Source organism: Protomyctophum bolini, assembly GCF_963924005.1.
Source record: "Protomyctophum bolini genome assembly, chromosome: 20".
Classification (NCBI taxonomy): domain Eukaryota; kingdom Metazoa; phylum Chordata; class Actinopteri; order Myctophiformes; family Myctophidae; genus Protomyctophum; species Protomyctophum bolini.
In genome coordinates this window covers 24,812,943-24,825,930 of record NC_137881.1, presented here as the reverse complement: position 1 = coordinate 24,825,930, position 12,988 = coordinate 24,812,943, and the positions used below count along the sequence as shown (strand labels likewise).

Below are 12,988 nucleotides of genomic sequence, written 5' to 3'. Positions count from 1 at the left end.
TGGTGAGGCGAGGTTAGGTGCGTCTTCTTTTGAATGTAGGGGGACGTGTTCTAGGATAGCGTGCACGCACGTGCACCGTTCTGTTCCGTACCTGCGCGTGCACGTCACAATTATTTTTGGTACCACGGTGTGGTACTGCGTTCTACGAGCATGACACCACTGGCCATGTTAAGACTATAATTGAAAACACACGTCCTTGGTTCCAGTGACTGAGTCACAACGGTTATAAGAAGAGAGCGTGTCGGCTTAAATTAATAGGAAATACATAATTACTGAATCACAAAATGTGGGTACTTTTTCCGCGCCTGTGTGTACAGTACGTGCATGTGCGTGCGTTCATCTCTCCTTGACCCTGGCTGCCCGGTCCAGATCACTGGGCATGTCCAGCGGTGTGTGCGTGCGTGCGTATGTGCATGCGTGTGTGTGTGTGCATGTATGTGTGCGTGTGTGCATCTCACCTTGACCCTGGCTGCCCGGTCAAGATCACTGGGCATGTCCAGCAGTTCATCTACATCTATCTCCAGCTCAGGAATGGCCTCCTCCTGTTTAACACAAAGGGAAAAAAAGAATGTACAATTTGTACTTTTGAATACTCTAGTAAAACTGCTATGCAGTCACTCAGTAATATGCCCCCCTTTGCGTGGGACAGTCCCTCATTTCCAAGTCTTTCCAGGCATCCCACAAATTAAGACCTTATAGCTGTCCTACATTGTGACTGGCAGGCATCAGTGTGATGCCCTAATAGTTAGTCCCCTAACCGTTGGCTTTCTGTTGTAAAGCTCTCTCGTTGTCACTGTTCCTGCCAGATGGGTTTTTAAGCCTGCTAAAATAACATGAGAAATATCCCCTAGGCTACAGTCAGTGTACCACCCATGACCAAAATGTGCATTTTAAAACAAAATGTGAGAAGCCAGAGCGGTTTAAGAACAAAAAATGATAGGAAATATTAGGCCTATGGTCAAATATCACATCACGGCATATATTGCTGCTAACCCCGTCCCACTTGTCCCATACTTCTGTCCCTCAAAAGAATAGTTTGGATCTGGTCATCGTAGCACAGTGGTTCCCAAGGTGGGGTCCGGGGACCCCTAGGGGTCCTTGAGAGAGTTCCAGGGGATTCCCAGCTAAATGATAGTTAGGAACCAAATGGACCTTTATCTGTCTGTAACTCAAAGAGTGTACAAATGGAACCATTTATACTATCCGAGTTAAATTAACTTTGATTTTACAATATACATTGCGGTCTCAAGAGATATAAATCAAATGGGCGACCGCAGGCAAATGAGTGTCATGTTGGGGGTCCTTGACATGAAAAGAGTTTGAGAACCACTGCCCTAGCAGTCAGTGCTACCAAAACTACCACCTCACGAGTCAAGACACTAGGGGGCAGCAGCGCTGTTGTCTGGACTCAGGAGTGGAAGGAGGTGCATTGGTGGTGGCACTTCTCACTCTGAATACCAGGGGGCGGTGTCGTTCCAGTGGACCACGTGTACAGAAGCATGGAAGGAGGAAATGCTGTGTCCATTCCTCCATTTAAACCAAACTGCCACATGCACAGTTGTGATCGAGCGCCCACATGCCCCCCTCAGGATCTGATGGAGCCTTTACACGCCTTTCAAAGAGTACCCGGCGAGGCCTTACAAATGGAAGCTTTACTGTGTCTGTAACTCTGAGAGTGTATAAATGGAACCAAATGGACCATTGCTCCTGCTTTGACATATAGCAATTGTCTGCTTGCTTTTTTAGTCAACTAGCAATTTCCGTTGCTTAGTTTTTATTTATTAGTTCTTATTGGTCGCATTCCTGTTCTCCCTTTGAGCTTCTTCCGTAGTGGGTACTGTCTTTATGAGCATTGTATGTCTGTCCTGTTTTTTGCTTTTGTATTTTTTTGTTACTGGCAGAGCTGTGTCACTTATTTTGCCTATTGTCTTGGCCAGTTCACACTTGTAAAAGAGACTTCAGTCTCAATGTGGTTTTTACTGGTTAATTTTTTTTTTTTTTTTAGTCAGTAACATTTGTGTCAGTAGTCAAATTTGATGTATTAAGTGTGTGGGTCTGATTAAAAAGGCACGGGACCACAACAACAACAACAACAACAACACACACACGACACAGGGAAGTGGGAGTCCATATAGATAACGTGTCTAATCGTATAGGAAGTATCTCTTTTGTTCTCTCTCTGTAATTATGTAGGAAAATCTGTGTGTCTCTCTCTCCCTCTCCTCGGTTAAGGGGACACCCACACCAGCTGTCTCTTGCACCTGCCCAACTGCACCCCACCCCCCCCCCAACACACACACATACAGGTCCATTTCCCACATTCATGCGCCAACACTGTGTGTGTGTGTGTGTGTGTGTGTGTGTGTGTGTGTGTGTGTGTGTGTGTGTGTGTGTGTCAGATTGAAATATTATTAATGGGTTTCTCCCTCTCTCTCAGTGTGAGAATGTAGGCTACATGAATGTACTGATATAAAAGAAAATGTAAGCTAAGCATTAATAAGTCTGAGCTTGCTGAAATGGTGTGCATTTGTGCATGCGTGTGCGCTCACACATGCACGTGCGTGTGCGCAAATTACACTATCTGACACACACACACACACACACACACACACACACACACACACACACACACACACACACACACACAAACCCGTTTGCAAAGTTTTTTGAAAACCTGCCATGCCCATACCCATAACACCATGCCAAAAATGTAAAGCTTTTTACGATTTCCCTCCCAGCTACTGCATTTTGTTATGAGAGAGAGAGAGAGAGACACGCACACACACACACACACACACACACACACACACACAGAGAGAGAGAGGGGGGGGGGGGGGGTGGTTACATGCCCGGCAGGCAGACAAGCTTAAGACACAAAGATCTTTTTCTTATTTTCTCTTTTTTTTTACAGTCACAAATGTTACCACAGTGTGTCTGAGAGGGTACACATGTAGACTGCTATGGCAACCTTGCCATTATGGTATGTTAACCTAATGCTGGTATGGTAACATTGGCAGTAGGGTTATTGTTTGGTTAATGCTGGTATGGTAACATTGGCGGTAGGGTTATTGTTGGGTTAATGCTGGTATGGTAACATTGGCGGTAGGGTTATTGTTGGGTTAATGCTGGTATGGTAACTTTGGCCTTATGGTATGGTAACTTAATGCCTAAAGTAACGTTTTTGCACATGCATAACAAGATACTGTATGTGACCTAAAAACCTTCAAAGCAGGATCTCATACACAACGTTCACTGCCAGGTGAAATAAATGAGCTGAGAGTGAATGAACTGTAATAGACTGGAACAATTATGATACTGAAATGAATTACACACTAGGCAGGCAGGCACAGAGAGAGAGAGAGAGAGAGAGAGAGAGAGAGAGAGAGAGAGAGAGAGAGAGAGAGAGAGAGAGAGAAACCTTCAAAGCAGGATCTCATACACAACGTTCACTGCCAGGTGAAATAAATGAGCTGAGAGTGAATGAACTGTAATAGACTGGAACAATTATGATACTGAAATGAATTACACACTAGGCAGGCAGGCAGGCACAGAGAGAGAGAGAGAGAGAGAGAGAGAGATTGATTGTCTGGAAGCTGCATAGTAGAATAGAATGAGATGTGACAGTATGGGTGTGTGTTTTTGTATGTGCGTGTGGCGTATGATCTTTTCCCAGGCTACAGCTGCCATACAGAATGGTACTGAGGCAGTGCCACACACACACACACACACACACACACACACACACACACACACACACACACACACACACACACACACACACACACACACACACACACACACACACACACACACACACACACACACACACACACACGTCATCCAAGCCACACAGGGGCCATTTTAAAATAACCATTCTACATGCTCACAACTGTAAAAAAGAAAAAAACATTTTAACAACACATCCTGTATGAAGGAGTCTCTGACTATTGAAGTATTTGAAGCTGGGTGTCTGTGGACATTCATTGAATCATTTGGGGGTCCTTGAGACCTTGACATGACAATGTTTGAGGACCACTGGTTTTAAACAACATTAGGAAACACACACACACACACACACACACACACACACACACACACACACACACATTGAGAACAAACTGATTAAAAAAACAACACTTTCCTAAATAGTTTAACGATCCCAGGCTTACCGATGCACTCAATCCGCCGCCGTGAATGTGAATGAGTCACACACACACACACACACACAAACCCGTTTGCAAAGTTTTTTGAAAACCTGCCATGCCCATACCCATAACACCATGCCAAAAATTAAAAGCTTTTACGATTTCCCTCCCAGCTACTGCATTTTGTTATGAGAGAGAGAGAGAGACACGCACACACACACACACACACACACACACACACACACACACACACACACACACACACACACACACACACACATATTTCATTGAACCAGTCCATGAGTTTATAAACAAGATCACATCGTGAGCTTGTAGATCGGCTATTTTAAAATTGCCATATGTTTTGTAACAATAATTCAAATCTACAAACTTAGTAACTAAAGTTTCCAAATAGTGGAGTAAAAGTACAATATAGCCCTCTGAGATGCAGTGGAGTAGATCAAGTAAAAGTATTGGAAACACTCAAACTGTACAGTACTTAAAGTACATGTACTCACTGGTTTTATGTTTCAAAGGCTTCCTTTGGGATACCAGGAGATGTTTATTGTCCAGCTTTGGAATCCGAGCTAGGCTTTATCGACTCCGATCCATCCATCGATTGATCGATCGATCGCGCAACCCGGAATCGATTGATCGTTCCGCCTGCCCGCCATAGACCCCCGAGGGGTCCTTAAGGGGGGTGGTCCCAGGCCAGTCCCCCGCATCATTGTTAAAGCCCTATATAGGCATTTTATTTTTCAGCTATTCAAAAATGTACAATCCACAAGCCAACGACATGTCGCTATGTGACGCATTGCGAGCTTGTAGATCGGCTATTTTCGAACAACAATTTTGACAAATCTGGAAGGAAAAAATAAACGCTGCTTTTGGGGGGTCCCTCCCTTGCACACAGTGTCTTCACACGGATTCAAAGCACACAGCTGTTCCTTACTTAGTTAACCCATTTAAGACTGACATCAGATTCAACAATGTCTTCTAAATCATGACAGTTTTCTGAAAAACCTATGTTTCTATATCAGTAAATATCAGACATATTTCATGTCAAGGACCCTCAAAAGTTATATGAAATTGGCCGCCGACTCCGATCTGAAATTATGTTGTTCCAGGGACGCCCTAGAAGCAAAGATTTGAGTTAAAAATGTCCGCTGTAAAAACATATACAGTATTCAAAGATTTGCACCACTTTTTCAAAAAATAGCAGATCTGCTTGTACAGTAGATCTGCTATTTCTCAACACCTAAAGTATATGCCTACATATTACATAATGCTTAAAACATCAAAAGAGGTTCCCGTCCTGGACGGTTAAACGTTGTTTTCAAATATGATGCATTGTGCGGTCCCCCGTTGATATTAACCTTGCAGTAGCCTCGATACCCAGGCTTTCATTAGTCCTCATGATTATGATTAATAAGGTCAATTAATGTAGCACTTTGGGGGTCCTTGAATTTAAAATGCTTGACCAACAGATGAAAATGCTTGATGAACAGATGGAAATGCTTGGCCAACAGATAAATGCATGACCAACAGATGAAAATGCTTGATAAACAGATGGAAATGCTTGGCCAACAGATAAATGCATGACCAACAGATGAAAATGCCTCATGCAAACACGACATGATCAAACAGGCTTGTTGATATAAACGGAAAAACACTGAGTCAAGACCCTCCTCCTTTCTCAAAGTATCCGTCTTGTCTTTCTATCTGATCTCTCTCGCTCGCTCGCTCTCTCTTGTAACTGAATTCCTCCACAAACCTCTTATGTAAAGAGTGTGTGTGTGTGTGTGTGTGTGTGTGTGTGTGTGTGTGTGTGTGTGTGTGTGTGTGTGTGCATGCGCGCGCGAGAGAGAGAGTGTATGAGGGAGGGAGAGAGAGAGATAGGAGATGGAGAGATAGAGATGGGTTAGACATGCACACACACACGTTTTAGGTAAAACAACCATAGATTGCGTCAAACACATTTCCTAATGTGTTTTTCTTTCACAATCACATCTGATCCATAACCAAATGGACCCGTATACACATTAGATCCTAATCCATAACCAAATGGAACCGTAGATCCTAATCCATAACCAAGTGGACCCGTTGTCCCGTACATTAGATCTAATCCATAACCAAATTAGCCTGGGGTCCATCCATCCATCCATCCATCTTCAACAGCTTATCCTGGGGGATTCCGAGACGTTCCAAGGCCAGTGAGTCGATGTGTTTCCTCCAACTGCGCCTTGGTCTGCCCCGGGGTCTCCTCCCAGTGGGACATGCCTCGAGGACCTCCCTAGGGAGGCGCCCGAGAGGCATCCTAACCAGATGCCCGAACCACCTCAGCTGGCTCCTTTCCAGGCGAAGGAGCAGCGGTTCTACTCCAAGTCTCTCTCGTGTGACTGAACTTCTCACCCTATCTCTAAGGGAGATGTCAGCCACCCGTCGAAGAAAACTCATTTTGGCCGCTTGTATTCGCGACCTTATTCTTTCGGTCATGACCCACACTTCATCACCATAGGTGAGAGTAGGTGAGAGTAGCCTGGGGTCCACCTATGCTTTCTATGGCATAGGCAGCTCCCGGCAGGATCCGCTGGGAGAATCTAGACGCAGCTGCGCGACATGAGACTAATTAATTAAGAGCGACAGAGAGAGAGAGGAGTGTGTGTGTACGTGTGTGCATATTTGCGTCAATTTAACAAAGGTGCAGACGATCAGAAATCAGCAGAGAACGTTTGCGCTACTGTATGCCATATTGAAGTGGACTCGGCCCCATACTTTTTTTTTCACCCTGGAAATAATAACGTCTGGGTTTCCGAGGCTATAACCAAATTGACCTGTACATAACATCCTAATCCATAACCAAATGAACCCATATACACATTAGATCCTAATCCATATTATATATCCATATATATATTATATATCCAATTACATTATTTGTACACAAATTGACACTGAGGCAGTGTTACTTTTGTCGACTAAATATATTGATAATGATAAGTGTTAGGGAGGGACTAGTGGAGAAGAGATCCAGTAGAACTAAATGTTAGGGAGGGTAAATGGTAAATGGTGCATTTATATAGCTCCTTTATCCAAGGATTGTGCATTACATTCACCCATTCAGAGACACACAACACTGCAGCGGAAACCATGCAAGGCACCAACAAGCACATCAGGAGCAATTAGGGGTTCAGTGTCTTGCTCAACACTAACTCGTGGACTAGTGGAGAAGAGATCCAGTCAGAAAAAGACAAGTCAGTTTTATGTTTGGTTGTGTGCTGTGCTGTGCTGTGCTGTGCAGGTGTCGCTCTCCGGAGATCTACAAGATCACAACGCATCGCAGCGATGTGAGCTTGAAAGATCGGCTATAGCTTGTAGAACGGCTATTGGACTTTGACAGCCCTGTTTTTACATTCGTTTTCTGTTTGACGATTTGTAAACAAAAAGCACTATGCAAATTATCTGAACAGAACTATCAGAAACAGGCGTTTACAGTGTGTGTGTGTGTGTGTGTGTGTGTGTTTGTGGGGGGGGGTCTCGTAGACCCTCTGGACGTGAAGGAGTTAACATTCCAGAGCATCCACTTCCTGCCTGGTCACATGACCTCATGAGATCATGGGGGAGGGGAGGAACTAATATCCATGGGAAATGTGTGCACGCGTGCGCGTGTGTGTAATTAAGATAAGTGATGACTGGCCGGTTGTAATGAAAACGTGGACCGGCTCCAACAAACCACTGCAGTCAATAATCAATGCAATGTACAGTACTTAAAGTATAGCCTGTCATAAGAGAGAGAGCGTGTGTGTGTTTTGGATGCATTTCCTCATAGCAGGAAGACCATGATCCGCACAGCGCACACACACTAAATGTGATTGTTCGAATTGACATGAAAATATGTCTTAGTTCACTACTGTACTGTAGTGTATTATACAAGTGTCACACAAAGGTGCTGCAAATAGCCAATCTACAAGCTCACAACGCCCAGGGATGTGACTCATTGTGAGCTTGTAGATCTGCTATTTTCACTACTTTTGTACTTTTTATAATAAAGAAGGGATGGTGTTGGACTCTCTCTCTCTCTCTCACAGGTGGAGAGAGTAGCTAAATAACTACTCCAGCAGTGACACTGTTGAACTTCAAACTATAAATTGTGGCTTTAATTGTGACATGGATCGCCCATCTTCGATCCGCAATCGGGTCACGGGGGAAACAGTTCCAGCAGAGATTCACAGTCTTAGCAACTCAGTAACTTCCTCCTGGGGGATCCCGATGCGTTCCAAGGCCAGTGAGGAGATGTGATCCTCCCATCTGGTCCCTGGTCTGCCCCGGGGGTCTCCTTCCAGTGGGACGTGCATCGAGGGCCTCCCTAGGGAGACGCTCGGAGTCGAGAGACATCCGTACTAAATTAGATGCCCGAGCGACCTTAGGTGGCTCCTTTCCAAGTCAAGGAGCAACGTGACTCTACTCAACTCTACTCTCTCTCGGGTGACTTCTCACCCCATCTCTAAGGGAGATGCCAGCCAATATTTTGGCTGCTTGTATCTGCGACCTTATTCTTTCGGACATGACCCACACTTCATGACCATAGGCGTGAGTAGGAATGAATCTTTGCTTCTTGGAGGTCCCTGAAACAACATATTATGAGATGGGGGTCGGCAGGCCGATTACATATCATTTGGGGTCCTTGACATGAAATAGTTTGAGAACCACCGACATAAGAAACAGGTTTTTCAGAAAACTGCCACAGGCCCAAAAGTTCAAGGAATAGAGATTAACCTGTGATATCATGACATACTTTTTATTTGTGTTTTTTTTCTATTCACTCCACAGAATGAGAGGTCTGCTCTGCCGTAAATATCACGAAAATCACACCATAGACAACCAATATAAGGCAAACTTTCATCATAGTTCAAGCAGCATGTGACATGTTAAACTAGGGGGTTTTCATGATTCTGAATCCATTCCAAGTATTACTTTTGCACGAAAAACACTCCTTGGCCTAAATTCAGCCATATCCACTAACCTCATCACATTTGTGATGACGGCTAAAACTAGACTAACACTAAAACATTCCAGGTGACTAAAATGTGACCAAAACTAAATTCCAAGCTATTCAAGAGACTATGACTAAAACTAAACTCTAAATTTGCTGTCAAAATCAACACTGCCCACAGCCAGCGGTGGCAAGGCTTCTGTCTATTGTGTCCTGAGACTGTGTGCGTGTGTGCTGCTACAACAGACTGGTTTCTGGTGGTTAAGAATTATCACTTGCAGTCTGCCCAGGGCAGAAAACAACCTCTCACTGCAGTGCACGACGTGCGCACGCAGGCACGCACACAGTACCGTACACTATAATTAGATGACAATAGAAGCGTGTGTGTATGTGTGTCAGTGTGTGTTATCTATCGCTGCTGCTGCTTCCAGGCTCCATGACCTACACATACTGCATGTACAGTAGGGGTGGGCGATATGGAATTATTTTTAATGTCACCATTCCTTTTCATGCAGTATCATGGATCCACAATATACTCAAGAGATAAAGATTTATAAGAGTCCATTTGGTTACCAACCAGCTGGAACCCCCTCAAGGACCGCTGGCTGAAAACCACTGGTTTAGACAAAAATACGTATTATTTTTGGCAAACGAAACCTACAGAAGTATAACTTAACGTCGTATAAAACTGCAAACCATAAAATGTGCATTCACTGTATCACGATACGATATATCTCACACACACACACACACACACACACACACACACACACACACACACACACACACACACACACACACACACACACACACACACACACACACACACACACACACACACACACACACACACACACACACACACACACACACACACACTAAAGTAAGTGAAGCATATTTTCCATGTCAGTGGAAATATTTTCTATATCAGTGGTTCTCAAACAATTTCATGTCAACTTGTCAAGGACCCCAAAAATTATGTTATCCCTCATTTGAAGATATGTTGTTCCAGGGACCCCCCGGAAGCAAAGATTTTAAGTCTCTGTGAAAGAATATATTCAACGATTTTTCAGATCTACAAGCTCGTGGCGCTCAAAATGACTGGCAATGAATACAGTAGCACTTGAATGGATGAATGAATGGGGTGAATGGGGAGATTACATGCAGATTACAACGAGAATAGGGGCTTTAGGCCATCACTAAACCGTCATTCACAGCCAACGACAAATGCACACGGCAATCAGTCAGTCAGTCAATTTATACACACCCTGATTAACACATGATTCCAAAAGGGAATCTTAAAATGCCACTTTTGGTAACCACACGAACCCCCACATCCCTATTCTAGTGGGGGGAATTAAAAGATTTCAGTGCACTGTGCCTACACATGTCGCGACCGCAGGTCGCGACATGTGTAGGCACAATGCAAGGAATAAATGCATTCGCCATGTATCCGAAGGAAGTCTGATCCAATCACTTTTAGATTTCTCCAGTTTAATCCTGAGTTTAAGTTTTTTAGTGTTCAAGATCTAATTTTAGGCATGTTTAAGCCTCGAGGAAAATCCGTGTTGAGGTTCTTAATCCACTGTTTTTCATTAAAACGTCTTTGTCCTACTGTCCAGTTAGGATTGTGTTGAAGTCCAGCGCATTTTAGAGCTCCAATGCCGTGCGCCATAAAATGTTGCACCAATCTTGTGGTTGTCTTTTTGGCATTGTTAATATTGTATCTGTGTCGTCCCAGCCTAGTACCTATTGTTTTACCTGTCTCTCCGACATATTGTAAACCACATTTTTCACATGTGATTAAATAAATGCAGTTGCTGGTTCTGGCTGTTATTTGTTGTTTAATCTCCAAGACGCGTTTTGTGGTTCTATTTTTTACTAATTGTTTGGGTTTGAAGTATTCTGGTCCCTGGCGTGCTGGTGTGTTGATTTCTTTTAGTTTGCTGTGTACTAGATAATCTTTAAGGTTTTTATTTTTTCTGTAGGCCGATATAATTTTATAATCTTTTAGAAGATCGTCTGTTCGGTTCTCAAAATTCCTTTTTATTCTGTTGTTGGCTAGTGTGCTCTGTGTTGAATAACTGGTTATCAGGGCCAATTTGGGGCCTGTATCTCGCACTTTTATTTCTAAGAAGGTTTTTTGGGCTTTCCGGAGGAAGGTCCTAGTGTATCCTCTTAGTCTGAGGGCATTAAATAGAGTTTTACAAGCTATTTTGAAATCACTTCTTTGCGTGCAAATCCTATGGAATCTTAGTAGTTGTGATTTGACTATTCCTGTGTAGGAGTGTGTCGGGTGGAATGACGTTTTGTGTAATAGGGCGTGAGTGTCTGTTTCTTTAAAGAATACTTTTAAGTCTAGTTTCCCATTTGTGTTAAAGTTTGGGCCCTTGAAGATTGTTACATCAAGAAAGTCAATCCTTTCTGTGTGTGTCACATATTTTATCGTTATGGATCTATGATGGCTATTTAAAACATCAATAAATTCCTGGAATTCTTCTTGGCTATGTTCCCATATTCCAAATATATCATCTAGAAATCTATAGTAATGTGTCGGTTTAAGTCTGCATTTTTCTAGTGCGGTCTGTTCCCATATGCTCATGTAAATGTTTGCATAAGATGGTGCAAATCTCTTTCCCATGGCCGTGCCTTTGATTTGTAAATAGAATTTGTTGTTAAAGGAAAAATCATTCTGGGTTAGATTTAAGTCTAGTAATTGGAGTATTTCCTCCTCTGGTCGACTTGTGTCTGGGTATTTACTAAAGACTTCTCTGACTGCTTGGAGTCCTGATTCTGTTTCAATGTTTGTGTAGAGGCTGTCTATATCTATTGAAAATAGAAGGGCCTCCTTTCCTACTTTAATAGCTTTAATTTTGTCCACAAAATCGTAAGTGTCTTTTATAAAACTGGGGTGTTTTATCGACAGTGGGTTCAGGAAATATTCAATAAACTCTGCTGTCTGATACGTCTCGCTGCCACAGTCCGACACAATTGGTCTCCCGGGTGGAATTTCATATGGTATTGTCCATGAATCCGGGCTTTTGTGTATTTTTGGTAAAAGATAAAATATCCTAGCCCGTGGGCTATCCTGTCCTATTAAGTATTGGTGTTGTTTGGCGTTTATGTGCCTTTTGTCCTTAAGACTGTTTATGATGGCTATGGCCTTCGTAGCTGTCTGCATGTAAATGGGTTGGTCTAATTGCCTATAATGGTCCTGATTGTTGAGCTGTCTCTCACCTTCTAAAAGGTATTGATGTCTATCCATAATGACTATGCAGGAGCCTTTGTCTGCTGGTTTGATAATGATTTGTTTGTTGTTGAGTTGGGTGGGGGTGGGGGGAATTCACCAAAAATAGCTGATCTACAAGCTAGCTTGTAGATCCGCTATTTTTGGCGAATCGATCAGCGTACCAAATGCACTCTTTACAGGTCTGTTTTATCAACTAGAGGATTTAAGTGGTGCTGAATTTGCAGCTCAACAAAAGATAATGCATCCCTAGTGTATGAAAGAGATAGTTTATCGTCCCATCCCTATTCCAGAGATCTATCGGGTGGCATTTGGACCCAGCATTACAGATCCTATTTGGACCCAGCATTACAGATCCTATTTGGACCCAGCATTACAGATCCTATTTGGACCCAGCATTACAGATCCTATTTGGACCCAGCATTACAGATCCTATTTGCAGCACTCATGACTTTGGTTTAAGTAAAAAGTGTAAAACAAATACCGTGTTGCAAGTAAGTCAAAGTTCTGTATTAAAAATCATACTCATGTCATTAAATTATACTTAGAAGTATCAAAAGTATAAAACTATCACTTCTTTATGTTATTTCTGGTATATTAGCA

At 43.0% G+C, this 12,988-nt stretch overlaps 1 protein-coding gene across 2 annotated transcripts in view; it reads right to left on the bottom strand.

Annotated features, from left to right (window-relative positions):
• The window catches only part of ppp1r14bb (protein phosphatase 1, regulatory (inhibitor) subunit 14Bb), a 35,717-nt gene that overhangs the window by 5,833 nt on the left and 16,896 nt on the right, over positions 1-12,988 (bottom strand). For both annotated transcript variants that reach the window (XR_013965958.1, XM_080791974.1), the window contains exon 2: positions 459-542. Coding sequence is in view for 1 of the 2 variants with exons in the window: in XM_080791974.1 (XP_080648100.1) it covers positions 459-542 (84 nt within the window). In the remaining variant the exon portion in view is untranslated. The remainder of the gene's footprint in view (positions 1-458; positions 543-12,988) is intronic.